This window comes from Neopelma chrysocephalum, unplaced genomic scaffold (assembly GCF_003984885.1).
Source record: "Neopelma chrysocephalum unplaced genomic scaffold, ASM398488v2 Primary Assembly neopelma1_24, whole genome shotgun sequence".
NCBI lineage: Eukaryota > Metazoa > Chordata > Aves > Passeriformes > Pipridae > Neopelma > Neopelma chrysocephalum.
Genome location: NW_020897693.1, coordinates 10,357,119 through 10,384,692, shown reverse-complemented (window position 1 = coordinate 10,384,692; position 27,574 = coordinate 10,357,119). Strand labels below are relative to the sequence as shown.

The window sequence follows — 27,574 nt, the reverse complement described above, 5'->3', positions numbered from 1 at the left end:
CTTGTACTCAGTATTCTGGATGGTGTAGAAGCTGCTGTAAATCCTTCGCTTGGCAACAGAAATGCCATGCAGTTAACTCACTGAGTGGTCCTTGTTATGCTTCATCTACTTTTCTGATTTCATTTCAGATTTGGTAACACCTGGTCTGCAAGTGGTAATGACAGCCACGGGTGCTTATGGGCATATAGTCATAGATGTGTGTTTAAATGCATGTGTGTATGTATACTAAATGCTTACACAATTCTATTGCAATATGAGTTACCATCATCTGTGGGAGTGGGCTACCAGTGTTTTCTTTCATTGCATTGATTCTCAAAGTGCCCTAAATGAATGAATGAATGAAAATGCATTGACTCGGAAGGAGCACATTGTAGAGATTGTTCAGAAGTGAACTGGTTGACTTGACAAGTTCAGTTTTGAGAACAATCTTTTTCAGTACTGAAAGATAACAAGTGAGAAATCCTGCCCAGGAAACAAGAGAGACTCAACTTACCGTCAGACACGTGACATTGACTTTGAACAAAGTGAACACCAGATTCTCTGAGGCTTGGGAGTGGAGCCCAAAAGTCAGATACATGTATTTGAATGATGCAGAGGAGCAACCTTTGTTTGGCAAGGTTGTTTCTATCTCCTGAAGTAAAGTAATGGCATCCATAAAGGTGACTTTGCTACAAGGAGGACTTACAACCTAGATGTTGAAACAAATGTCTTGAAGATGTAGAGTAATGAATTCTAACTGATCACATTCCTCTTTCCATGGGAAAACTTCATTCTGTATTTTGTAGCATATTTCAGTTCAAATGCTGATCCTTTTTGAGGGGATTTCCAGCTTAGTTTGAGAAAACAAAAAGTGATGAGTGTGGAGAAAGATATAATGCATTGAGATGTACTATTCTCTCTTCTAGTCTTCAGGTAGTGCTTTTAGTATTAGAATTAAAAACCCACAAGCTTGGAAAGGTTGATTAAGTTGCTGAACCAGGCAGAAATGGTGGTTAAGTTTACAAACATGATATCAGGTGGGTTTTTTGTTTGTTTGTTTTGCTTTTAAAGCCTCAGCAGTCCTGCTGCTGTGTTCTATCTGAGTCAAAAGCTTTTTGGTTAAGCTGACCCTTTTTATACTTCTCAGCTTGGAACTGGGTCTGTAGTGTTTCTGTCAGAAGATTTTGAAGAAACTGCCAGGCAGGTACTCTGCAGAGTTACAAGAGGTGATAGTGCAGGGGATAGCACACTGCAGGTAAGAACACCTGCAGAATGACCCTTTTCTCTTCCTGCCTCCATCAAACCTGTTGCTCTTGCTTTGGCCCAATAAGATGCTGCTCCCAGCGTGTGCCAGGCCTTGGTGTGAGCAGTATGGTAAGTCAAAACATGAGCTGTAGCTGAGTAAACAGTCACAGTCTGCCTCAAAAAAAAATCATGCAAGTGTGCTAATTCTGCCTATCACATTCCTCGAAGACCAAATTTCTACGACAAAATGAGAGGTTTACCTACAAAAAGCCATATTTGCCTCTGCGTAGTTACACTGAGGACAAGAAAGCACATGCTCCCTAGGGATTTTGTCCCCAGTGATATCCCCACATGTACAACTGTATTGAAAGGGGGTTGTAGTAAGGTGGGGATCAGCCTCTTCTCACAAGCAACTAGCGACAGGACAAGAGGAAATGGCCTGAAGCTGTGCCAGGGTAGGTTCAGGTGGGACATCAGGAAGAATTTCTTCACTGAAAGGGTGGTCAGGCATTGGCATGGGCTGCCCAGGAAAAGGGGTGGAGTCACCGTTCCTGGAAGCGTTCAAGAAATGGTTGGACGTGGCACTTAGTGCTGTGGTTTAGTTGACATAGAGTCATAGAATCATGGAATGTTAAGGGGGTTGGAATGGACCCTAAAGTCCCAACCCCGCCTGCACTGGACAAGGGCACCTCCCACTAGACCAGGTTGCTCAAGACCTTATCCAACCTGGCTTTGAACACTGCCAGGGATGGGGCATGCACAGCTTCCCTGGACAATCCGTTCCAGTGTCTAACACCCTCACAGTAAAAAATTTCTTCCTAATATCTAACCTTAATTTCCCCTTCTTCAATTTGTATCCATTACTCCTTGTCCTTTCACTACAGTTCCTTGCAAAGAGTCCCCTCTGGGTGGTGTTTGGTCAAAAGTTGGACTCTATGGTCTTGGACGTCTTTTCCAACCTTAATGATTCTATCATTCTATGATTTCAAATTCCAGTAATGCTTTAAAAATGACATTTTACAAGATTATATTTTAATTTAAAAGTCAAAACAAATGTGACAAATCCATGGGGAAAAAAAAGCAGTGTTCAGTGAAAGTTTAGATTATGTTTTGGTTTTGATACATTCCTCTGTTTTCAGCAGGAAAAAACCTCCTACTCACTACGGGGGAAGGTGTTTTTCAAGCCCTGTCTTGCAAGTTGGAAATTTAAATGCAGCATCACTGTGGGTGCAGGTGACACTGAAAAAGTGAAACAGAACTTAAAATATGGATATAAAAGAAAGACCCTTTATGAAGTAGATCTAGATAAAAAGTAAGACTCCAATCCTGTCTGCTGCCACTTTGATCATTCTTCTGATAGGCATTGCACCCTAGCAAATTCAATGTTGGGATCAGACATTGATAATGGGCTTTAATTTGCTGTACTATTTAGCATCTTGTGCGTCTTCTTGAGTATGGCAGCTCATTGCAGTCTTTATGTAGATATAGGAGGTACAAAGTTGTTGTGTTGTTAATGGACTAACAATACAGAATGAGAGAAAGAGGGAAAGGGATAGTGATTTGTGATACGTGGGAGAATTCCTGAAAAAGGGTTATGTGCAGTGGTTTAAAAAGTGGTTGTGCATTTTTTTTTTCTGATTTCCTGTGAGGGTTGGTAGACATTTACAAGATATGGAATAGCCAGTGCAGATTAGTAGTAGAGTCACTGCAACAACTAAAAAAAGATTTAAACAACAACCAAAAGGTTAGTTTTTTGGGTTTCTACACATTTCTCTGAGAATGGGCTTGGGTGGAAGGTTTGCGATTAAAAGCTGTATTGGCTCCTGGTGTTATGGATTTTCCCTAGTAGCTCATACTGTGCAATGTTGAGGAGCTGTTCCTGTTGTGTAGGGACTAAAATCTGGGGATGCAGCTGCAAGAAATGAATGACCTGTGTTGGTGAGTAGAGTGGAGGTGAGTGAGTTGACTGAGTAAACAGATGCTTCTTCTGCAAACCGTACCTTCTTTCCTGTCATAGTTGCTAAAGACAGTTTGGGCATTTGGAGTGCTAAAAAAACTATGTGATCTTTAGAATTAAGCATATCTCACTGTGTTTGGGTTTATGTAAGAATCTGTCAACTTTTTAGCCTTTGATCCACTAGATTACAAAGACAGCTATAGCTCACTACTGTGCTAGACACTGTTGTTCCAGGGACACACAGTTAGGGAAGGGCTTTGCATCAGGTATCTCATTTTGCAAGCAGATTAAGGCACTCACAAAATGAGTAAATGTAATTGAAATCTAATGCTATGATTTCCTCAATACCTGCATGATTTCGAACGAGGATTTTCTGTTCCTGGATCAACAGGGAACATCTGAGCCGTCTGTATAGCCTCTACCAAACAAGGAAGCACTTTGCTCAAAAAGAATAGGCAGGACAGGCAAGGTGGTGGTGTCACATTATACATAAAGGGAGGGTTTTGATTGCAGGTTAGCGCAATTTCAGTTAGTGATGATGTGGTTGGGCGTTTCTGTGTAAGGATTAGGGGAATGGGAAACAAAGAAGTTGTTACAGAGAATAGCTAATACTAGTTGCTCAGCCAGGGTATAAGCACTTGTGCTGGTTTAAAGGTAAACCAGCAGGGGAAATGAACCCAACTCAAAAGAGAGATTATAAGTCAGAATAACAATTTAATAAAATAATACAATAAATACGATTATACAGACAAGCAATTGGTTTTAACCCACAAAACCCAAATGTATAACCCAGCACCCTGGGGCGTGAACAGAGTGATGTTTGTTGGGCCTTTCGAGTCCAAAGTAAAAGGAGAGGGACAAAAACCTGTTGGTGAGAGTGCTGTTGCAGTCTGGTCGAGAGTGATGATTGCAGTGCGGTCGAGAGTGGTGGTCACAGTCCTCCTCTGGATCTCACGAGTAGTTAAAAAAGTCTCAAGACTCCAAGATTATATATATCCTCCGTTTCAGGCAGGAATGCCCAGTACTTCCCTCAGGGCGGGGAGTTCCACAATGGGTGTGAGGACAGGAACATCCTCCTATCTCCCAGGCCTCTTAACACCCAGTTTATAGCCTGAGGAGTCAGGCTCTATGGGCAGATGGTGTAAGTGATCTATTGATAACAGTTTCTGGGAAATGGCATGGAAGGCTCTAGAATACACAGTTTTGGGTTACACCCATACAGTGATGAACTGGTCCCAGCTGTTCTAACTAGGACAGCACTAATGAGTTATTCTGTAGGAATTAGAAGAAATTTCTGGATCTAATAGGGATGAAGAAAAAGTGGAGGCATCCTCAGTCTTTAATAATACTGATAGACCTTGGACTGCCCAGCCCCCTGAGTTGGAGGACCACGAGTGCAGGAACAGTGACTTTCCGTTCGCGGACACTGATATTGTAAGGGACCAGCTGTGTCAACTAAATGTTTAAAAGTCCATGGGACCTGATGGGATTCATCCCGAAATTCTAAAGGAGCTAGTAGATGTTATGGCAGGATGTCTCTCATTTATCCAGCAAAGGTCTTGGGAGTCTGGGGGTGGGTCCCTGCTAGCTGGAAGCTAGCCAGCGCTATTCCAATCTACAAGGAGGGCAGGAGGGAAAACCCAGGGAACTACAGACCTGTTAGTCTAACCTCAAGTTCCTGGAAAAAGCTATGGAAAAAAGTTTTACTGGGTACTGTTGAAAGGCATTAAAAGAATAATGCACTCATCAGGTAAAGTCAACATGGGTTCACAAAGGGAAAGTCCTGTTTAACTAATTTGATCTCTTTGTATGGTAAGGTCACCCACCTTACCATGAAGTAAAAGCAGTGGATGTAATTTTTTTTTATTTTAGTAAGACATTTGGTACTGATACCCTCATAGGTTCTTCACCCAGCACACCGTAAAACCCCTCATTTGAGGTCCCAGTGAACTGTTCAGACCTGTGTACTAACTAAGTGTAAAGCAGAGACATGAGAGATCAAAGTCCCTTCAGAACCATTTTAATCCTATATGTTCAGCAAATGTTTCTGAGAAAACCCTATATTCTCCCCTTTCCTTCTCTGTCAATATTTATTTTAGTATCCATTTTTTAGAGTTTTCATTTATTTGTTTGCTCCGCTGTGTGTCTTGGAATTGGCTAAAAATCCAGTGATTTTAGTGCAATGACAAAGGTAAAGGAAGAGCTGTGGAACGATCTACCAGAATTGGACTGAAATATTAAAACACCTCCGTGCCTTGTAAACACAGGGTTATTGATACATGGGAGAACTAATAGAGATGGTTTCAGCAGGGAGCGCGAGAGTCATTACACCTTAATCACTCTTTGCTTGCTTTGAGGAAAAGAAACTATTCCTCAACTGGTCATCAGTTTTGCTTCTTAATTTATTTTAAAGAAAAACAGAATGAAATAAGGTTTTTCAGAATTATTCAGGTGTTTGTTTATTTGTTTGTTTTAAATTAGCAGTATACTAGAAGTTAAAAGAAAAAGAGAGGAATAAACACAAAGTTATTATTGAGGGAGGAGATGCATCTGGCTCAGGACTGACTTTTTGGTTGTGGACCAAAGAGTCTTCTCTTTTTTTATTAAATGAATGTGGTTAGTGTGTGACAACTATGATACTGTTTTGTGAAATATAGCCTTTAGACTTCTTTCTGAAGGGATAAAAAAATCCGGCTTGATTTATGGAGAAAAAAGTCTTAAACTGTAGGTGACATTAGCAATGAAAATGTCAGACTCTGTAGTGTGTAATACATAACTGTGCTGTGTTTTCACTGTATTTAATGTTATGGGACAATAACCAGGACTTCTGCTCTTCTGATTACTCATTTTGAATGCAGCTTTTCTCAAGAGAATAGCAGTTTCATACTCCTAGGGAGCAAAGTGCAGCTCTCTGAACTACTGCGAACTTTGACCTTCCTCCGCAGAAGTCAGCAGGATTTAACTCATCTCCTATGGGAGAATGGTGAAACCTTAAGAATATGTATAAGGAGAGAATTTTCAGGGACAATTTATTTTTTTTGCATCAACTTAGTTACTGAGCTGTCTGCTGGAAATCTCTTCTTTGTTCCTTATTACAAGGGATGTCTTTCATTTGTTGATGTCCTGCACAAATTTTTTGTCCTGCTTCTACTCTTTAAAAAAAAAATTATCACAGAATTGAAAGCTTTCAACACAGGGGCAACTGAAAGAATACTTTACACTGAGGAAGGATGACTAAGGCACTCATAAGTGCCTTGCATGATTAACTCTTTTGCAGAGCATGTTTTCAACCCTCAGCCCCTTCTTACATTATGGCTGAGAGAAATACTGCTGAATACTTTTATGGTTTTTTTGCCCATTGTCCTGGTTTTGACTGGGGTAGAGTTACTTTCTTCCCAGTAGCTGATACAGTGCTGTATTTTGGATTTATTATGAGAACAGTTGTTGATAACACTGATATTTTAGTTGTTGCCAAGTACTGCTCACTCTAAAGCAAAGACTTTTCATTTCCTCCGCTCTATTGGTGAGGAGGTGCACAAGGAGCTGGGAGGGAGCATGGCCAGGACAGCTGATCCAAATGGTGTTCCACACCACAGAACATCAGACTCAGTATAGAAACAGGGGGGAGTTGGCCTGGAAACACCAATCGCTGCTGAGGGAGGGGATGAGCATCGATCAGTGGTAGGATGCGCAACTGTATTGTGCATCACCTGTGTTTATTGGGCTTTATTTCTCTCTTTCTCCTTTCCATTACAATTATTATTATTGAAATTAGTATTATTATAATATCTTAGTTTGTTTCAATTATCAAACTGTTCTTCTCACAACCCACAAGTTCTGCTTTTTTTTTTTTAAGTGATTCTCCTCCCCATTCCATTAGGAAAGTGGAGAGGTGGGAGTGAACAAGCAGCTGTGTGGTACGTAGTTGCCAGCTGGGGTTAAACCATGACACCCTTACGTCAACAAATGACGAACAGCCCCAAATTTGTTTTCCCTGCAAAGAAGTTCTCCTGTTCTTCAGCAAGGGTTGAAGTGACTTGTATGAATCAAGTCACTACAAGAACTTGCATTAGGTTAATAGAAGACCATGGAATTGGATTAACACTTTAGCAGTGTCATTATCAGAATTGCAGAGCTGAACATTCAGTAGAGGAATGAGATCATCTCAGTCTTGTATTGTGCCTCAGCATCCATTCAGAGATGGCAGAGCATTGGCAAGAACAGGGAAAACTGCAAATGGATGTGCCAGAACTTCATCATAGCCAAGAGATGGTGCTTATGTAGGAATAGGCAAGTGACAAAAATAACACCAGTAAGCAATAGTGCAGCGATTTCTTTGGAGTCACTTCTGACTCTCACGCTGACTTCATGGAGTTTAAACCCATTAATGGATGGCAAGTTACATTTAGCTAACTCTACTAACTGGCCTTGCTGGTTTAATTTTTACCATTTGTCTTACTGGCTATATAGCTACAGTAGGATGTCTGGTCCAGCTGTTTAATACTTTTGTATAAGGTAGTGCTCACAGAATTACCATTAAATCCAATTTATTCAGTTTTTTATTTTGGTATTAATATACTGAAATAGAGGTTTGATTCAACTTGTTTGTCAAACACTGTTATGATACAGGAGCTGAGTTCTAGTGAGCAACTTGGCTGATACATTTGCAGGGACCTTTTATGGGAGAAGAATATTAGTTGGAAAGAAAATTTCAGTCTCAGGCTGCCATGGGTCAGTCATTGCAAAGACAGTTTAAAAATAATGAAAACATTCTCAATGGATAAAAGTTTTGAATGAGCTGTATAAATTATAAATGTTAATGATGGGTTTCTAAAGTCACTTAGAATAAGATTTATGAAGATACTGCAGTATGTAAAGTTAGAGGTAGACATTTTGTGGAAATAACAAACTTAAATGTCGTTGAGGGCCTCAAAGATGACATTTTTCAAAAAAAAAAAGTGTAGCTATTTTGGCACTTTGCCTGAATCTTTTTAATGAGACAGGGTTTACTAAGGGAAAGGAAGTAGCACTTCTGAAAGTTGAACTTCTTGAACTGTTTGAAACCGTACTTGAAGAATAGAGAGACCTATGACTGCTGTACTTGTTTCTGAAAATCATACATTTAAGACACTTCTGAAAAGGCAAAGGGAAAATTATATCTGGTTAGAAAAGTAGCAGAAAGTGTAAAACCAATAGGAAGACTCCCTCTGGGGTAATGAGGAGTAGTGATATGATCTGTGAAACTGGGAAGTGGATAAGATTTCCTTATTCCTTTGCCTAAAACAAATGTTTATATTTCTTGTCATTTTATTGATTAATCTGAAAAATTGGAGACTTTTCTCTTTTTTAGTTTCAACTCAAACTATGCAGCACAGCCTCTGAATAGAAAGTAGGATAATATAAATGAGATTTAAAAATAAAGTAATTTCCAGATAGCTCTGTATAAGCACTAAAATGCTTATATAGAAATAAAGGAGATTTTATAGTTTCACTGTAGCATCAAGCAATGAAAGTCAATCAATTTGAACCAGGTTCATAGTATTAAAACAAACCATCACCTCATAGCAGGAAGTAAAACAGGTGCAATATTCACAGTAAGGAAAGCAGATGGGAAAAGTGAGCACATTAATGGATATATCATGTGTGCCCATGATCTTTTATTACAAGAGAAAATCCGGTAAATTAAGTTGATATTGTTCAGTGAAGTCCAATTACATATATTACACAGGGGCAGCATGTGGGGATTTGACCCTGGCCAGCAACTAAATACCCTCTGACCAATTGCTCACTGCCTGCTGCTCCCCGAGTGGGATGGGGAAGAGAACTGGAACTGCAAAAGTGAGAAAATATCAGTTTGAGTGAAGCAAAGCTCTGTGTGCCGGCAGAGTGAAATCAGGATCTATTTCCCGTCAGCAGGCAGATGTTTAGCCCTTTCCTGTAGGCCAGCAGGCCTCAGCAGGCAAAATGGTTACTTGGGAAGGCAAATGCTGGAACAGCAAACAGCTCTCCTTCATCCTCTTTTCCCTGAGCTTCTATTGCTGAGCATGACACCATGGGCTATGGGTTATCCCTTTGGTCACTTGGGGTCAGATGTCCTGGCTGTGTCCCCTCTTGACTTCTTGTCTGACACTCAAGATGAACATTGCCATGGAGGACTAATTTTGCCTGGGTTTATTCCAGAGTGTCTGCTTGCTGCTGGAGTTTCTGTGCCTAGTGGCACCTAGAAAAAAGCACTGCTAGTGACTGCAGCTGCTGGAAGTTTCTGCTCTACCTTGTCATTCTCGAGACATCCAAGTGTTTCACTTGTCCATTTTGCCCCACTTTAGTTTTACCATTTTCTCAGATCAACAGAATTCCGTTATAAATCCATTACAACATGTATCTCTCTGGTCACAACTGAAGTTGTGCTGTCTTTTTCAGTGTGGGAGAGGCTTGATTTTTGTTGCTAATTTATTTTTACCAGCTGAAGTCTTGGAGTTTTGTTAGAAATTAGTTCCCAGGGTGTACATTGATAGTATGGGATGGCATCTTCATCCCTTCAGCTGTCAGCCGAGGCCGTCTGTCTGACTTGACATTAGTTGAACCCATTCCAATTGCAACTAAGGGTACTAAATTCTCAGCATAGTTATTGCCTTCATTTGGACATGATGAATTCCATATGCATGTGAATCTTGTGTTTTGGAACAGCTTAATTTTTGGAGTTATAAAGTTTCCCTGTCTTTCAGATGGTGATTGCTACTTAAAGCAGAACTGGACACTTAGTGGGCTGAGTCCTTTTGTTTCCAATGCACAGGCTGTGACTTTGTTCAAAGTGCAGAGTTCAGGGGTGATGAAGACATGAGTGTTGCAGATGTGCAGGAGGCAGCTGCCTGAGTTACACACTGCCATTGCATTTAAATGAGGCATTCTTCCAACCCTAATGTTTGTGAGCTTTGATTCTAAGTATTTTTTTTTGCCTTGAAATTACACACTTGCGTTATATATATGTTAACTTGGGTGGACATCTATGCCTACCTTAGCTTATTTCTTCTGGTAAATTCTTGTTTTAGAATGATAAAAGCATATAATAAACGAGATTATTTGTAACTTATAGAGTATTTCTCAGAATACCAGAAATAGGGAGCTCTTGAGAGCTGAGAACTGTCTTTATACCATGACTTTACTAATATCTTATCCCTGCCCACTCTTTTAATGGAGACAATCTGTTTTTAAAGTTTTAAAGATGCTTTTAAAGTTGCTGTTTCAGTCTACATTTTCATATTTTCCTTTGCCTGAAGCAGCTGATGTCCCCCTGAATCCTGAACAGGCTATTTGTGTGCAATATTGAAGAAGCCTGATGGCTCTGCCTGTGTGAACAGAATTTCGGTTGCTTCTGAATGCCCTAGCAGTGTGCCAGACTTAGGTAAATAAACTAACTACATTAATTGCTCCTACATCCCTTGAGTGCTTCCACTTTGTAGGTTTTACAGTAATGTTAATGTATTGTAATCCATTATAATTTGCAAAATTAAAATTTTCTTTCTTTGCCTGCATCTGCCACTGTTAATTCAGAAGCTCTAATAAATGCATTAAAAGAGGGAAGTAATAAGCAAAAGAAAACCCCTCTGGGAATGTATAATTTCACTCTTTATGCTGTGTTGGAAGAAAATAAACAGTGTAAACATGCAAAGTTAGCACGCCACTAAAGTGAGACTACAAAGGAAAGCCGTAAAACCCTTCTGTAGCTGTTGCACTTGCATTTATTATAGAAGTGGAAAGGATGAGACTCAGTAAGTGCAGTGATGTGCTGAAAGCACGTCTCAGACTTGCATCAAAGGACAGGCTCGTGTGGAAGCTGTGAGCAGTGTCATGCATTGGAATGCGAAGCTACCCAGTGGGGCACACTGGATAAGTCATTTTTTATCAGGGAAAATGATAAACCATCAAAAAGCTGAGATTAGTAAAGGAAATAAGGAGAGAGAGACCTATATGTGGACAAAGCATATCAGTCAGAAAAAAGGCGACTGAATGAGGAGATGAAGCTTTATCAGAGCGAACAGTTTTGATTTGAAAACAATTGCCTTACTGTCTTTTGGGAGCTGGCCAATACTAAACATGCATTTCTCCTATTAATTTTAAGTGCCAGAGGGCATTAGGAGATGTCAGACACAGATGTTTCATTTAGCCATTGTTTGACTTGAAAGGAGTAGGTGAGCATGAGATAACCCATGACATGCTGAGCAACTGGGATAAGTCAGAGAGAGAGTCACAGAGATCCAGGCAGAGTAAAGTAAGAAATTAGGATGGGAATGAGATGGTGGAAAAGACGGAAAGAAAGTGGATGAGGAGTAGATGTTTTGGGAAGCCTTTATATTTAAAACGTTTTTTGCAAAGCTGAGCTCAGGCAGAAATAGGAGAAACTAAGCTGCCTGGAGCAGAAGAAACATTTGAAAGCGGCATGGCCACCCAAGAGGAGCCAGGAAGATAGCTACACGTAGGGAATGTACAGGCAAGTGTGTGGCAGAAGAAAGCAAATGTGCTTAATTCCGTTTGCTGTCATTGTACTGTATCCTGCTGGGGCTTTAGTGGGTCTTCCATGGAGTTTCAGAGCAGATGTGTGTTCAACACCTTACTGCAGCAGCCAGGCCTCACGGGGGTTCTTCTGTTTTCTCTGCCAAGGAAGGAGCTGCAGGAACACTTGCAGGCAGAAGTGCCAGGGCACAAGCTCTGTACGGCAGCTAAACAGCAGCTCTGGGGATAGGAAGCAGGCCTTTCCTAGTGGGTAGGATGTGACAAATGTCCTGTTGTTTCAATGAGATCATCTTCTCCCATTAGTCTAATCACTGCAATTAGTCAAGCTGTCCTTGCTGGTGATGTCCCCTGGGACATGTTTCAAAATTTTCCTCCTATTATGTGCCTGGAGGGTGCTGGATTTGGGAATAAAAAAGAGCAGCACTGTTGTTATCCACCCTAAGAGGAGAGATCTGAGCAAAGGAGGCAGAGTATGACTTTCAGCATCACAATGAAAGGATATTCTTGGTGGACTGTGGGTGAAAGTTAGGAAAGGAATAAGATCATTGTGCTGAATGGGTTGTGTATATTTATATAGGGGCAAGGTAGCCCCTGCTGGGTTATTTGTCTCAAGGGGTTTCTGCCTTAAGCATGCCTTCTAGAGGAAGAGTGTCAGTCTGCAGCTGTTAGGGCGCTTCCAATCCAGGAATAGGCATGTTCAGTGATATGGTTTTTATGCAGACATAAAGCAATTGCAGTGAAATAAAGGAGGTTCTTTAATTTCATGAGGCTTAAAAACGTGTATGGTCCACAAGGCCATGCAAATCCCTCTTGATTTTCTAATGTGCAGCAACATTGGGCTTTGCAGAATAAATGGAGCTAATAATTTCTAGGAGCTGGTCTGATCCATTGCTTGGGAAGCTGAGAGCTAGGGCTTGTTCCCTTGAGTCATTTGTAACTCCTTTCTTCTGTCTTAAAATGTTAATAAACAGAGCTGTGAAACTTCATGGGTTTTGTAAAGCTTTGTGAATTTCTGCAATGTAAGATTGTCCCATAAAGTATACAGTGTTATTCCTAGACTCTTGTGGGGTAGAGTACCCTCCTTTTGTATGTATTGGACTTTAGCAGGGGAGTAGCAATTGTTGAAGCCTTAAATATTTACAATAAATTGTGGAATAAGAGTGGAAAAACAGATAACTTTCCATTAATGTAGGTAAAGAAACAGATATGCATTAAGTGAACATAAACGTGCATTTCCCAGCCTTTCAGGAACATGAAAATTGCTATTAAAGTAGAACAAAACAGCTTTAACATTAAATAGAACTTCTCCATAGCAATAAGATAAATATCAGACTGTAACTGCAAAGCCCCTCAAAAAAGCAGTGCTATAGAAATACACGGTTTGCCACTCATGTCCCATGTTCATTAAAAAACATAAAATGCTGTGAATGTGCTATCATTCCTTAGGAGATGCTGATCTACATTTACTTATATTATTGTCTCACATTCAGAAACCTCAGATTTCTGCTCCTTGGAAGAGTGTACCAGCAATGCTTTTGGTTTCAGAGAAATTATCATTCTGTAGTTTCTCTGCCCTTACTACTGGCGTGTACGTAACGATGCAAAATGTTTCTTCCCAGTTCAACAGCTACTCTGGTTTATGTGCAGACTGAAGATTTTAGTAGGCAGAGGAAATGCTTTTAAACAGGAGCTCTGATTTTTAAAAGCAGCTGCAAAAATGTCTCCCAATAATTTCTTAGTTAAGCCAGGAAAAAGAAATATATTCCCATCCTTTTAGTATGTTATAAAAGTTTATACTAACATAATTCTAATGCCATCAGTAACAATGCAGTGCTGTAAAATAAGTATAACATGATGGAAAAAAACATAGTAGTCCTTCCTACTTACCATCTCAAAGCTAAACTTTTAGTGTGAGCATGAAGTTTGATATTTTTGGTCCATCAGTAACACTATTTTGTATTTAAGACTTTTAACGTTACTATAAAATCACTGTGGCTTCTTTTCGTATCATTGGCATTGTAGAGATCTAATGCTAGTGTCTGACTGATGGATTAGACACTTTTAGATCATTATTACATATATACCATCGCTGGTGCTGTCTCTATCTGTAAGAGTAATTCTGGCAATAAGCGTTAAGTGATATCATCACTCTTCCAGATAGTCTCTGGAGAAGCCAAACAATGATGTCATGTCTAAGCAGTCCTTTAATCCCAGATGTATCTTTTAATGTCCTGATTTACATGTAATTCTGCAACAGTGTGAAAAATCGCATTCTACACTGAAGCCTAATGTTTTTGGGTTTTTTATTCCTTGGACTGTCAATTTTTCAAATTCAACAGTGGAAGTACCTACTTTTCAAGAAAAACTACGTATTTTCTAAAGTGATCCCTATATATTTGCATACACATATGGATCATACACATTTATGTTTGGATTAGATTTTATAATTTGGCTGTTTTTTTCATCCCCATGTCCCGGTCCTAGAAAAATCTTAGACAAGGTTATGTCAGAAAGGTTTCTTGGATTAGTTTTGTTGTGATTTGCTTGTTTTCTTGTTTATTAGAGCTTTTCCTTGCTAATGGCTCCCTTAACTAATGCATTTTGATTGTGAGAAATGCTTTTGCTGAAATAATTGTTTGACTTTTTCCTTTTTTAATTCAACACACTAATATAAATCATACCAGCAAAAGACAATGTCATTGCTATAGGCTGTGCCTGTGATAGCATTAGCGGCTTCAGTTGTGCCAAGATGGGTCGTAATTGCATAATGATACCAGCAAACCATTTCTGAAGTAGACCTTGCCTGAGGCACATGCTTAACTTTACATACAGCAAATAATTTCACTGATTTCAGAAATTATTTATAAGACAAAATCCTGGCCCCTCATTCCACAGACTTCAGTGGAGCTAAAAGCCACCCACGGGGCATAAAATACTTTCAAACTCTGGACTAGAGCTGATAAAATCCCCAGGGCTGCAACAGAGGTAAAAATTGATCTTTTGATATTGAAGAAGAAGTGTGACTTTTGGGTAAACTGTGGAAACTTAGGAACTATATGCAACTTATTATTGATGTGAAAGAGGGAAGGAAATGAGCAGAGGCTTGCATAAAAGTAATAACATTGCCAAAGGGATGGTCTAGGAAAATGGCCTTTAAAGCAGCACTTTGGATAAATAGCTGTGGAACAAGATTGAATCTGTCAAGAGAGTTTTATCTCTGCAGATGACAGGATGCTATGGATGGCCTATTAGCAACACTATGTGGAAACCCTCTGCCAGGCTAAGGTACAGCTTAGATACAAGAATCAAGAGCAAGCTCCAAGATGAAGGTGATAATGAAGTTATGGGCTGATGCAACAGGAAGATGGTTATTGTTCACAATTCATGAGGGAAGAAGATAATGGGCAGGAGAGTCTTGGGAAGAAAATTAAGTTACCTGCTTTAGCCATGGTGAGTTTGTGGTAATTGCTAAATATACACATAACAATATAAGAAAAGAGGCTGAGATTCCCATTTGAACAGAAGGTGTGACATTTTGTAAGTCATCAAGCAAGCTGAATTTGTGTTTGCCAATGAGAGGAAGTGTGGAAGTGAAAGAGAAGGATCAAAAAGGATAGAGGCCAGTGGAACTACAGAAGGAAACAGAGGTGTGAAGCATGAGGAGAGTTCAGTACAGGACACACTGAGGGAGCACTCAGGGAATCAGGAGGAGGATTCAGGGCATGCTATCTCTGACACTGTGGAAAGAAACAGCACAATAGCAGGAGCTTGGCCAAAGCTACTGAAGATCTTAACTTCAACAAGAAGTTGTAAAGTTATTGTTAGAAGTAATTCCCATGGACAGTAAGAGCATAAACCAGATGTTTGTAGGCCGCATTTTCTTGAAAAGAATTCTAGATAATTACTGTAGTGATCTCAGACTGGCCGATGTGTTTTGGCATGGGTTTTTCAAGATGGGAGGGGCCAAAACAGATTTGAAGTTTATTTGTATTATGAAAAGAAGACCTACAAGGAGAGAAGTTTGGTGGCAGGGGAGGTCCGTGATCAATGAGATCACTCTATAAACTGAGTTAGTTATAGCAGGAGACATTTTTCATTCATCAATCAATGATCTCTTGAACAAGAAAATTAATGACTTGAACTATAATTGAGACAGTCACATTGGACTAATCATGTAATGCTGTGATCTACAATGTACATTTAATGAGAATTTGGCCCTTTAACATTGATTATTTTTCGTGATCTGTTTAAGTCTATGTATATCTAACTCTGGGACTATTTGAAAGATGTTTATTCTGGCATTTGGAAGGCATGATGGACATGTCCACGAAATCCTGAGGGCTAAAGTGGGGTCAGAGCAGCGTCTTCCTGATGTCATGCATCAAGTATTGCATGGGACAGACTGAGCTGCTGCAAATGCCACATGAAGCTCTTAACCATCCAAGAATTATTCCATGCCTTTCTGGTATCTTAGGCACACGTTTGTGCCTTAGCTGAGAATGCTTGTTCTGTGTCCCAGGAGACACAGGCTCCTGCTTCTTCTCAGCCAGTTTTGCACTCTCTTGTGCAGTATCACTGGTACAAGTTAGTTTACTTATTTTGCTGCTGTGGTCCTTTTTAAAGTATGTTTTGCATAGATTTAACCAAAATTTTCATTGCCTCTTAATACAGTCAGCTTGCTGTGTTCAGATGGGCCTACTGAGACATTGCATTAATACTGATACAAGTGGGGACTTGTTGAATGATGGTATAACGTAAATGGTTTCAGCTAATTAGCACCTGTGTTTCTGTTCCATTTTACTTTGTCCAAGTGAATGCTGCAGTGGACTGTCCCTGGAGACAAGCAGATAGCAAGTGTTTCCTGTCTGTAAACACCTCTGTGAAAATGCCCTGACTCTGTTTGGCTCTTGCTGCGCAGGCTCAGCACCTGTTAGCAGGAGTGGGACTTACACTTGTGCTTTGAGTGCAGTGTACTCTGGGTAACAGAAACCCTTATCTTGCATTTCCATATTGCTGCATGGGACAAAAGCCATTGTAAAAACAAATCCACCCCATCCCTCCATGGGTATTTTGTCTTGCTTCTCTTTTCTAATTCGCAATGAGACAACCCAAGGCTGACAAGAGAGCTTTGTTGCTTTCTGCTAGCTTAAAAGAGAGACAAGGGGAGACTTCTTGACACACTGCCATAACTGTCCATACCTTTTCCAAGCTTTATCTTCTCAGGCTGCAGAGTTTGTGAGTTAAAAATCACCTCTCCTGAAAATGTCATATGGTTTCCATAGGATAAAATCACTCTCTGCAGGTTAGCCTGTGACTCCTAATTTACAGAAGTGTCACTGTATCCAGGTGGCTTCAGACAACTCTGAATTCTAAAAGCTGTGACAAATAGCAGTATGGGCAAAGAGGCCAACCCGAGCACTGAACCTGCCCTACAGTGTGTTTTGCTGCTTTACCATTTGCATGGTAAAATGGTAAATAATTGGGGCTACACCATGAAACTTGAACATAAAAATGATGGAAAGGCAGAAATATGGCAGCAAGTGGAAGGGGTTTTTTGATCTTTAAGTGACCCAGTTTACCACATGGCTCACAAGCATTTGTATGTACATAGTTAAGGTGCCAAGTTGCAGCACAGGGAAGTTAGTGAAGAATCAGGGACTTACTAAAGCCTTGTGGTGCCCTTAGACACATAGCATAACAACTGCTATTTGTTTAATTCCTTTAGGGGGTTTTTGCCAACATCCGAAACCTTGTGAGCCATCTAATTCAGGAGTCAGTTTATTGCAAGGACTGAAACATGCATTTAAAACCCTAATCCCTGCACCTCTCTTGTGCTGTGGCTTGAAACCCAAACTATTTTTGTAACCTTATCAGGTGTAAGTATCAGTAAATATCATCCTTAAAAAAACCCAACCGCCCCACAGAATCCTCTGTGACTAAAATTTTGTATTTTGTGGTTGAGACTGCAGAAGTTGACAATGTCTGTCTAAATTCATGGAGGAAACTGCTTTGGAGAAAGTTTCTTTTCCTTTATATCAGGTAAGCAATCTCCCAGTAACCACGCATTTGGTGTGATTGTGACCCTTCTTTATTCTGAATGCTGACAATCTCTTGGAACTGAAAAGTACGACTTGTTCACCCTCTTAGTATTAAATGTGCATTACACTGCTGGTTTTTAGAATGAGGGAAGAAATGGAGGGGCAGAGCAAATGTTTTCCTTGTAGGTGTCCCTGTGGGAAAAAGCCATTATGTCTTTGTTCTTCCCTGGTACATTCCACAGGCGTTTTGTTTACACAGTATTTCTCAAAACATTTCTAGGTCAAATCAATCTTTTTTGTACCAGCTTTGAGCTCACTCTTATTTATTTATATGACCAGCTGTTCTCGAGGTAACTGATACAAAAGAGGTAAGGAAAGGAGAGAAAGCAAAGGGAGGGAGCAACTACTTTTCTGTTTCCTCTGCTATTGGGAAAGAAGGAGAGGAAAAAGAGAGAGGAAGAGGACATACCTGTAGTTACATCCCCCTCCCATTACTCCATCCTACAGTAATAACCTGAAGGATTCATAGAATCATAGAATCAACCGGGTTGGAAGGGACCTCTGAGATCATAAAATCCAACCCTTGATCCAACATCGCCGTGGTTACTAGACCATGGCACTAAGTGCCACATTCAGTCTCATCTTAAAAACCTCCAGGGATGGAGAATCCACCACTTCCCTGGACAGCCCATTCCAATGCCTGATTACCCTCTCTGTGAAGAGTTTCTTCCTAATATCCAACCTAAACCTCCCCTGGCAGAGCTTAAGACCATGCCCTCTTGTCTTACTGATAGCTGCCTGGGAGAAGAGACCAGCCCCCACCTGGCTACAACCTCCTGTCAGGGAGTTGTAGAGAGTGATGAGGTCTCCCCTGAGCCTCCTCTTCTCCAGGCTAAAAAACCCCAGCTCCTTCAGCCTCTCCTCATAGGAGATTGTTTTTACATCCCCCATTAACTAAGCTGGTGCTGGGGGTGACATTAGCTGACATGAATAGTCACTTATGACTGCAGCTAGTGGTGTGTCTCTCCTTTCCATTACAGAGACTGGAATGGTCCATAGCTGTGCAGGGTCCTGAAGGTGCTCTCTGTGGGGGGACAGGCAAGTGATAACTACCCTTGCCAGCCATTATGTTCTTGCAACTGTAAAGGCGTGGGATTATCTTGGTGCTGTTCAAATGTTCATCGTGTCATTCTGTCATGAGACACATATGTCATGCTTCCAATTAAAGAAATATGGTTGTAGTGCATAGTTGCACTACATATTGCAGAAGCATGTTCCTCTTCCCTCATGTATCTTTGGAGAATGTATCTTGAAAGAAAGGTTCACAGTTTCCTCCTATGGAAGTTTCATACAAGTTTGGTAGGGTTATGGATATGCACACTGATAATTCTTAAGATTAGAACCATCCATTCATGATGGTTATCTTAGCAGGTAAGGAGAATGAGCATCACTAGGCATCCATAAAAGTGCAAGCTGCTTCATAAAGTGTCAGTTGCTCTTTGTGGATGGTGAAATGACCCTCTGAGGAGCTGTGTGCTGCCCAAGATCATTTCTGGTATCTGAGCTATCCTATCCTATTCACAAATAGAAATAGGATTATCCTGACTTTACAGATTATATTGGAAGCACAGTAAGTGTCAATTAAATGATTTACTCAAAGTTAGAGAAGTGGCTTGTGTCAGAGCCAGGGTTTGAATCATAATCATCTGAATCTCAAACTGGTGCTTTTGCCTCCGAAGAGGACTGTTGTTCTGGAGAGGAAAAGCCTACAGCAGTAAAAGTTGTAGCTTTGGGGAAGTGATTGACTGGAAAAATGAGTGTTAGCCAAATGTTTTTCATATTTGTGTTTGTGTGAGAGAAGCTGTGCATCTCTAATTTGGTAAAAATTCAACTTCATCACTTAATTAGAAGTTGTTGTTATCTAAAAACTTTGCAGCACTCCCACATTTCTCCTGACAGCTTGGGCTTTGTGGCACAGACAAGCTAGGATGGTTTAAATGTCAAAATATGCTTTTCATTCTTGTGTGTGTATATATATCAATGTATTATTGAGTAAAATAAAACCCTGCAATGTGACAGGTTATGTTTCTTTAATTGTCATCACTCTTTAAATGGATTTATGGCTGTCAAGAGAAATCTACACTTCCAGAAACATGGGAAACCTTGAATCATCTAGGCTGAAAAGAAGACCAGACCTTGCTCTGTGTAGCTCTTGCTGGAGCATTGCTGGAGATGGCTGAGCTGATTTGAATACATTTGGTTTTGAATGCTTTCTCTTGCATTGCTAATTACACACCAGGTTGTATTTCATACAGAACTCTGACCATCTTTCTCTGCTTTATCAGTAGTTTTTGTTTGTGGGAATAAAGAAATGGGAAGCTTGTCTCTTGAGGGAGCTGGTTCTTCACATGTTCCTATTAGACAGCCCCTGCTGCTGTGATGTTCGCAGAGCAAGAAGCCTGTGCACCTCCACAAGTTAGAGAAGATTTGTGTTCCATGTTTGGAGGTGGATGTGAGGTGGCACTAGGCTGGAATGGAAATCTGTTAGCTAAATTGTGCTTAACCTGGACCAGCTTAGCAGGAGTTGAAGGTGCACGGAGCATTATTAATGGTGGATGGACATGAGCTGGCAATGTGCACTTGCAGCCCAAAAAGCCAGTCATATCCTGGGCTGCGTCCAAAGCAGCGTGGTCAGCAGATCGAGGGAGGTGATTCTGCCCCTCTACTCTGATCTGGTGAGACCCCACCTGGTGAGACACTGGATTATAACATTAATTATCGGGTCGAACCAACTCAAGTTGGGGTGGGGGGGTGGTGAGGGGGAGGGAAAAGGTTAAACTTCACAGAGGTGAGGTGATGCCCTATCCCATATCTCAGCCCCTGTGAGACTCCTGGGGCAACCCTGGAGCAGCTGGGGACCAAAGCAATAAAAGCAGGAACATGTGCTGTCCAGGCCGTTCAAGACCTACCACACGACCACATGGAAGCTGCACTCTCACAGGTCTCTAGTGGTAGGTATATAATTTTCTCTTTTTCTCTCTATCTTTCTCTACTTCTTCTCAGTCTCCTTTCTTAATGTTTTGGGTAACTTGGGACTGAATGGGCTGGATTTTGCTAGGCTGTATGTGTTAGCATGTGCTGAGTCAGTGGTTTGTGGACTGCTTTGTTTCGATTGTGTTACCCTTTAACCTTTTGCAAAGATCACTTGTTTCCTAACATTTACCAGTAAAAGTACCCTCTGACAAAACATGTGTGGCTTTTCTCCTTTGGGCTCCCTCTTAAGGTGTTAAAAGAACCGAGTGCTCTTCTAATAATTCAGAGGGTGAATTTTTGAAGCTCTGTATATTAATTAAACTCCCTTGGTGATATCATAACTCAAGACTTGGGATCTTACAAGTACTGCATCCAGCTTTGGGGTCCTCAGCACAGGAAATACATGGAGCTGTGGGAGTGAGTCCAGAGGAGGGGTACCAAGATGATTAGAGGGATGGAGCACCTCTTCTACAATGAAAGGCTGAGAGAACTGGGTTTTTTTCAGCCTGGAGAAGAGAAGGCTTCAGGGTGACTTAATTGTGGCCTTCCAGTGCTTGAAGGGAACCTACAAGAAAAATGGAGAGGGACTTTTTATAAGAGCATGTAGTGACAGGTCAAGTGGGAATGGTTTTAAACTGAAACAGAGTAAGTTTAGATTAGACAGGAGGAAGTCTTTGCTGTGAGGATGATGAGGCACTGGCACAGGTTGCCCAGAGAAGTTGTGGATGCCCCATCCCTGGAAGTGTCCAAGGCCAGGCTGGACAGGGCTTGGAGCAACCTCGTCTAGTGGAAGGTGTCCCTGCCCATGGCAAGGGGATTGGAATTAGATGATCTTTAAGGTTCCTTCTGAACCAAACCATTCTATGATTATTGCATTATGTGTCTTAGGCTGACTGAAGAGATGTATGCACATCAGCCATGGATATATTATTAGAAGGTTGCTTCTAGGAGCCACTGAAGAACAAGAGAAGGGGAATGAGGTAATTAAGAGAGGCAGATTGAAACAAAGATGACTCATCTGATGCTTTAACCATGAATGTCACCAATAATTTCTAGCTAGGCAGAAATCAACAACTGCTGTTCCAGCTGGCTTTCCTACTTCCTTTAAAAATATTTAATTCTGAGTTTTGTTTACTATGCAGGAGCATCCTTTTGTGTGCTGCATAGATGTAAAGGCATATGTTGTCACTTCACATAGATTTAAAGGCAAATGTTGTCCCCCCAGCAGGGATACTGGAGATACCGACCTTGACACTAAAGTTTTTACTGTGGTTAACAAGGTCAGATTCTGGAAATCTTAAAATTGTGTGTTCTGCCTGTCAGCTGGATTTCTGGGTTGAGAGACATGGTTCAAATGGCAGTTGCAGATAGGAAATTACAGAGAGCAACAGGGGCTCCAGCAGCACCTCGAATTCCACATAAACACACCCGGTCTTTTTTTTGCAACAGCAGATGTATAACATTAGTCAGGGATTGCTGTATTTTCTGTCTTTTGGTTTCCCCAGATTCATTTACCTGGTTAGATACCCTGCTGCCTTGAAAGAAAATCTGGAATTAAATGCCACAGACAGAATGCCCTTTCTTTTTGCTGCTTTTCTGGATAGAGATGGATGCCCTTTGCACACTCACAGCAGCAGCAGCCAGACAAACTGGTAGGTCATAACACTTTTCTTCTGCCTGAAATGAAGGAGAGAACAGTTCTGATTAAAATTCAGCCAGAGGCTGTAATACTGTAGTATTAATAGCGATCCTGGCCTTGACAAAAATAGCTGTTAAATGAGGAGTAAAAAGCTTTCCATGTTTGCCAAAGTTGTAATGAAAATGGTGGAGCTGTCATAAATACTATGTTCTTAGTTAAAATGATTATGGCTTAACAATTATCTGATGCATTGCAGTGGGTTATTCCCAGAACATTCAGATCTTAGAGTTGTAAAGGTTTAGTAGAAAATCTGAGTGCCAGAGGAAAAGGTAGGCAGTGTTTATGAAATCCACTCACATTCTTTTCTCACTATCTTGACATTGCTTCTTGTGCTCATTTTTTGTCATCTTTACATGTGTCTTAACTCTTTCAAGAAACATTTGAACCAGTTTATGGCTGTGGGTTGCTAAATTTGGTTGCTGATGTGTTGCACACTACATGAGCCTAACAGTCCTCATAGCCTGACCCTTCAGCAGGGGTAAATCCATGGCATTCCACAGAAGTAGCTGGAGCTGGGCCAATCTACAATGCTGGAAGAGTGAGCACAATGATGCATCATTGATGCAAATTACTACTTTTAGGAAAAACTAGTGTTTAGAAGGAATCAAACATATATGGGTTAATGCTGAATTGGGAAGCAGGGCCAGAAGTTACACTTGATAGATCTTTGTAGATGCCAAGGAACTCAGGGGAAATTTAAATACCAGCCTCTGTGATAATGATAGAACAATACTAGTTGAGAAAATGTACAGAAATATTTTATTCCAAATGGTAAAGTGACTAGTGCTGTTCATTTCTGATGAATACCAGGGAAGTGAATTTGCCTTGCTGTAGCTCTGATTTCAGTTTGTAGCAGAAACTTGGTTCGGTAGCAGGAACTTGAACATTGCATGGCTCCAGCTTTCATTAATTGTCAATTCTGTTTCTTATTTCTCCAGAACAGAGGCTGAACATCCCTCATCATGTTTTCACTGATCCCTAATGACATTTTTAAGTGGAGGGAGAAACATGCGTGTTTGCAATTCTTCTACTGACCTACAGAAATACTGCTTTCTTCTCATTTTTGTGAATTCTGAAGTAAAGGGAGAAGAACAAGTAATTTATCCTGAGGCCAAGAACTGCACAAAACCTAATGTGGCATTATGATCTTTGTAACTGTAGACAGTGTGTTGCTGAGTATGGAGGACACCCCAGAAATTCTGGTCTGCTAATATTTGATTGAGGTTTCTTGTTTGTTTCATACTAAAGCGACCGGTTAGGTCTAGAGGACCATTCCCATTTGCAATTAGTCAATGTACCAGGAAATATCCTGCTGTTTATCTTTGGATATCACAGTGGACAAAAATTGCAGTGCAGCCTTATCAGACAGCAGTAGAGAAGCCCCTGATTCTCACCTCTTGTTTTGCATGGTTTTGTATGAGATGGGACTATTTGACTGCTTAGTTAAGGATATCCTGAAGTGCCTTTCTGAGTCCATAGCCTTCTGTGTATATTACTTAGGAAGAAATAATAATAATTGTCATAATAAAGTATTCTCTGCACTACTGTAAAAATTGCGTATTTTTTGCAGAGAAGGTGTATGACCGCACAAGCTAAAGGATTTGGATGTGTATTTTATCGCCTGTTAGTCAGTGGCTTTTCCAAAGCTTATAAGTAAGCTAGGTACAATAATGCCTTTGGGATCCCTATGTTGGTAATAGTGTATACTACTAACACCTTAGTCATTGTATCTTGGTAGCATTGGTGGTCTTAAGATTTACAGGGAGGGGTGTTATGTTTTAGTAAATCAGCTGATACACCTACAGAGAACCTCTTCAGAATAAGCTTTAGGGAAAAAACCACGCAGTGGAGAGTAATTATGATATGAGCACTTTCAGAAATTGTCTCCTAAGAACACTTTGTAGGTAGTGAACACTTGGGAGACAAGAACACGTACTTACATTCATGTCAGAATAAATAGCATTTAAGCTGCTGTTTTGCTGGTAGCTGCAGTGCATGTCTGGGTGAGGCTGTCATGCCCTGTAACCGTGTGGTGTGTGGGCACTGACATTAACCTGTAGGTGTTCCTTTCAATATCTGCCTCTCCCACTATCTGCCCTTTTTCAGGGACCAGGTAGCAGGTGCTATCTGATCACCTAAACTGGGTGCTATTGGATCTGTCTGGAATCCCACCTCCAGGTGATCAGACGTTTGCAGAGTCTGCGGGATGTTGGATGTGTCTCTCAGATTTCTTTCTTGGGTAGTAAGGTTACTTTGTGTGCTACTGAGAAACTGGTGGGATCCAACCTATCCCTTTAAAGAGACACTCTTTCCAGACTTGATCCATCAGATAAAAGATATCTTGCTGTGATTAGCCAAGGCTTAAAACTGTCTCCTTTGATCACAGCTTCAGTTATTGATCCCTGTGTCTACATTGTACATAAATCATTTTGCTTTCACAGATAAGAACACCTTGCACCGTTCTGGTACCCTTTGGTCAGAACAGAGGGCATTAGCTGTTCTGTTTTAGGAGCATAGCTGAGAACCCACAAAAAAGTGGCAGCTGTGAACTAACACAGTAGTGACTGTCCTCAGTCTTCGAGCCTGCTCTGAAAAATACTGGACTATACTGAAAAATACTGCTGTCCTTACTGTGCATCCTGGATATAGTTAGGTCTCCCAGGTGTGTGACAGCCTTGGGTAAATATGAACTATTCTACTGGACTTACCTGGGGAACAGTTGAAGTATGGAATTGCTACATTGAATCAATGGCTGATTGTCACAAATTCAAAAAATGTATTATTTTTTTTAGTCTTCCTCCCTGGAAAGCCTGGAAGTGCTGAAAAGTATTTTAGCATAGCCACTGCTACTTATAAAAGAAGACTTTATTGTAAGAAAAGCACCTGCTACAAGTCATACAAGCTAAATAACATTTTTAAATGCACTGTTCAAAATAAAATTACCTGAAGAAGAAGAGTAATTTTTAATTTGTTTTCTGTTGAATGCTTCATGTGTGATTCCCTATAGAAAAGTTTAAAAGCTGAACCTTACTGTCTTGTTATGATTATATTTGGTCCTCCATTTCCTCCTAATTTGTTTTCTAATGAACTGGACTATGAGCAGTTACATGAATATAGTTATACAGGAGATTATTATATTGTTCAATAAGTGCTATGGCATTCCTTATTTATATATATATATATGTGTATTTATAGAGGTTGCTGACATTATAGCTCTTGATGTAGGAAAGTGAAATAAAAAGAGGGGATAGGCAAAGAATTGAAAAGCTAGAAAAAACCTCAAGCTGTGACCTAAGAAAGAATTTAAGGAGAGTATTTACAAGAATTTCTGAAAGAAACCCTTGATTTGATGCATTTTGCATTATCTGCCAAGAATCATATAAAAATAAAAGAAGCCCAAATGAGGGGTAAATACATGGGAGTTGGGCTTCAGTACTGAATTTAAAACATTGGCAGTTCCTGTTGTTGATTTGACGTTTGATCATTGCAGAGAATTTGGCATTTCTGTTGTGAGTAGAATTAAGCTTTCCTGTGAACATATACAACACCGCCACATGCCCTCAGACTTCATTGATGGACAATGTTTTGTACCCTGTAATATTACAGGCACATTTAGTTTCAATAGTTGTACCTCTTTTTGGCAGTACATTCATATATATATATACAATAAATAGCTCTTTTGTAAGGTCCTGAGTTCATGAAGGAAGGCAGTTGTGAGTCAGAGCAACACTAGCACAGCATCCTTTTTCAGCAGTAGCTCAAAGCAAATGCTTAGGAAGTGATAAAACAAATAAGACATATAGTGACAATTCTTGAGTGTACTTAGAAGCTACCAAGCCAAATGACTACTTTGGTGCAAGCCCTAAGCAGAGGCTCAGAGGTACTACTTTTGGTTTTCCTCTTTGAAACAAGATTAAGTGCAGATATCACACTTGGAGCTTTTCCACATAAACAGTCTGGGTTTGCATCAGTGCAGGTGGATCAGTTCTAGGCCTCTGACTCCCAAGTGGGGCTGATTCTGTAAACATCTCACCCCCCTGTGAAGTGGGTAAGACTTCTCATGTGCTGGGCATAAAGTTGCAATGATGTGAACACAAATTAAGCCCGAAGTTCACAGCTGTCCTGCACTGTGGTTGCAAACCTGGATCATGGTAGCTGTAGAGGTGTTTATCTCTCTCATGCCGTATGCATTTTGGATGGATAGTGATGATATTTATGATTACTAGTTCTTGAGGCTGCTGAAGAAGAGGAAAGAAATGCACGTGTGAGTATCTTTTCATGTTTGGTTTCTGTCTGCATGCAAGTGCAAAAGGTTTATCAGGCAGTTAGTTTGGGATCTAAGCTAGAAATACATCTCCTCTTTAGGAACCTCTTCCTTTCCCCTCCTTCTCATGCAGTCTCACCAGAACAGTGCTAAAAAGTGGAAGCAGTTTTATCAGCTGTCAGGTCATTCCCTTCATTTTCTTTTTAACCAGGATCCACAGCCTGGATGTACTTCTTGAAGAGTAGCAGAAAGACTTGGAGATGCCTCTCAGTTTCTGCATTATAACTGCTATTTATAGTAATTTGGTATTCTCCCTGAAAATTGAAACTATAAAGTTGATGAATTGTTTCAGATTCTTTTTTCTGTTGGTCTTCAGTTGCAGGGACTGTTTAACATCAATGATGGATAGCTTCATTATAGCTCTTCTCCTATAAGTATATAGGATCTTTATGAAAAAGTGATTTAGGATTTCTTCATTATGCCTGAAAATGTCTTAGAAGATGCCTTGCATGGTGCTAATCCTCAAAAGTGAGTTGTGTGGTTTTTCTAGAAGAACAAAAACTTAAAAACTTGTTGGAATTTGACACCCTAAATTTACTTTTTAAATGCATTTCCTATCCATCCTTCTTTCTCATATATTAAAGCCTCTCTGGTAATTGTAATCGGGACTGCTACATTACATTTTGTGATTTCTTTTTTGGATACTTAAGAACTGTTTGTGTGCTTTGTGTAGGGTTTTTTCCTTTTTCTTTTTGACCATTGATACCAAGTCAGGTATAAAATTGAAGACAGGGAAAAAGATTGGCTTTTAAAGTGGCGAGTGTTTAAATAACTGTTTTAAAACCTTC

The 27,574-nt window shown here is 40.3% G+C and overlaps 1 protein-coding gene across 5 annotated transcripts in view; it reads left to right on the top strand.

The window, feature by feature from the left end:
• TSPAN4 (tetraspanin 4) overlaps nt 1–27,574 on the top strand; it is a 430,627-nt gene that overhangs the window by 160,409 nt on the left and 242,644 nt on the right. For 2 of the 5 annotated variants that reach the window (XM_027702859.1, XM_027702866.1), the window contains exon 3: nt 1,127–1,234. The exons of the other annotated variants lie outside the window; for them this stretch is intronic. In XM_027702859.1, the coding sequence (XP_027558660.1) occupies nt 1,127–1,234 (108 nt within the window). The remainder of the gene's footprint in view (nt 1–1,126; nt 1,235–27,574) is intronic. 5 annotated transcript variants of the gene reach the window in all.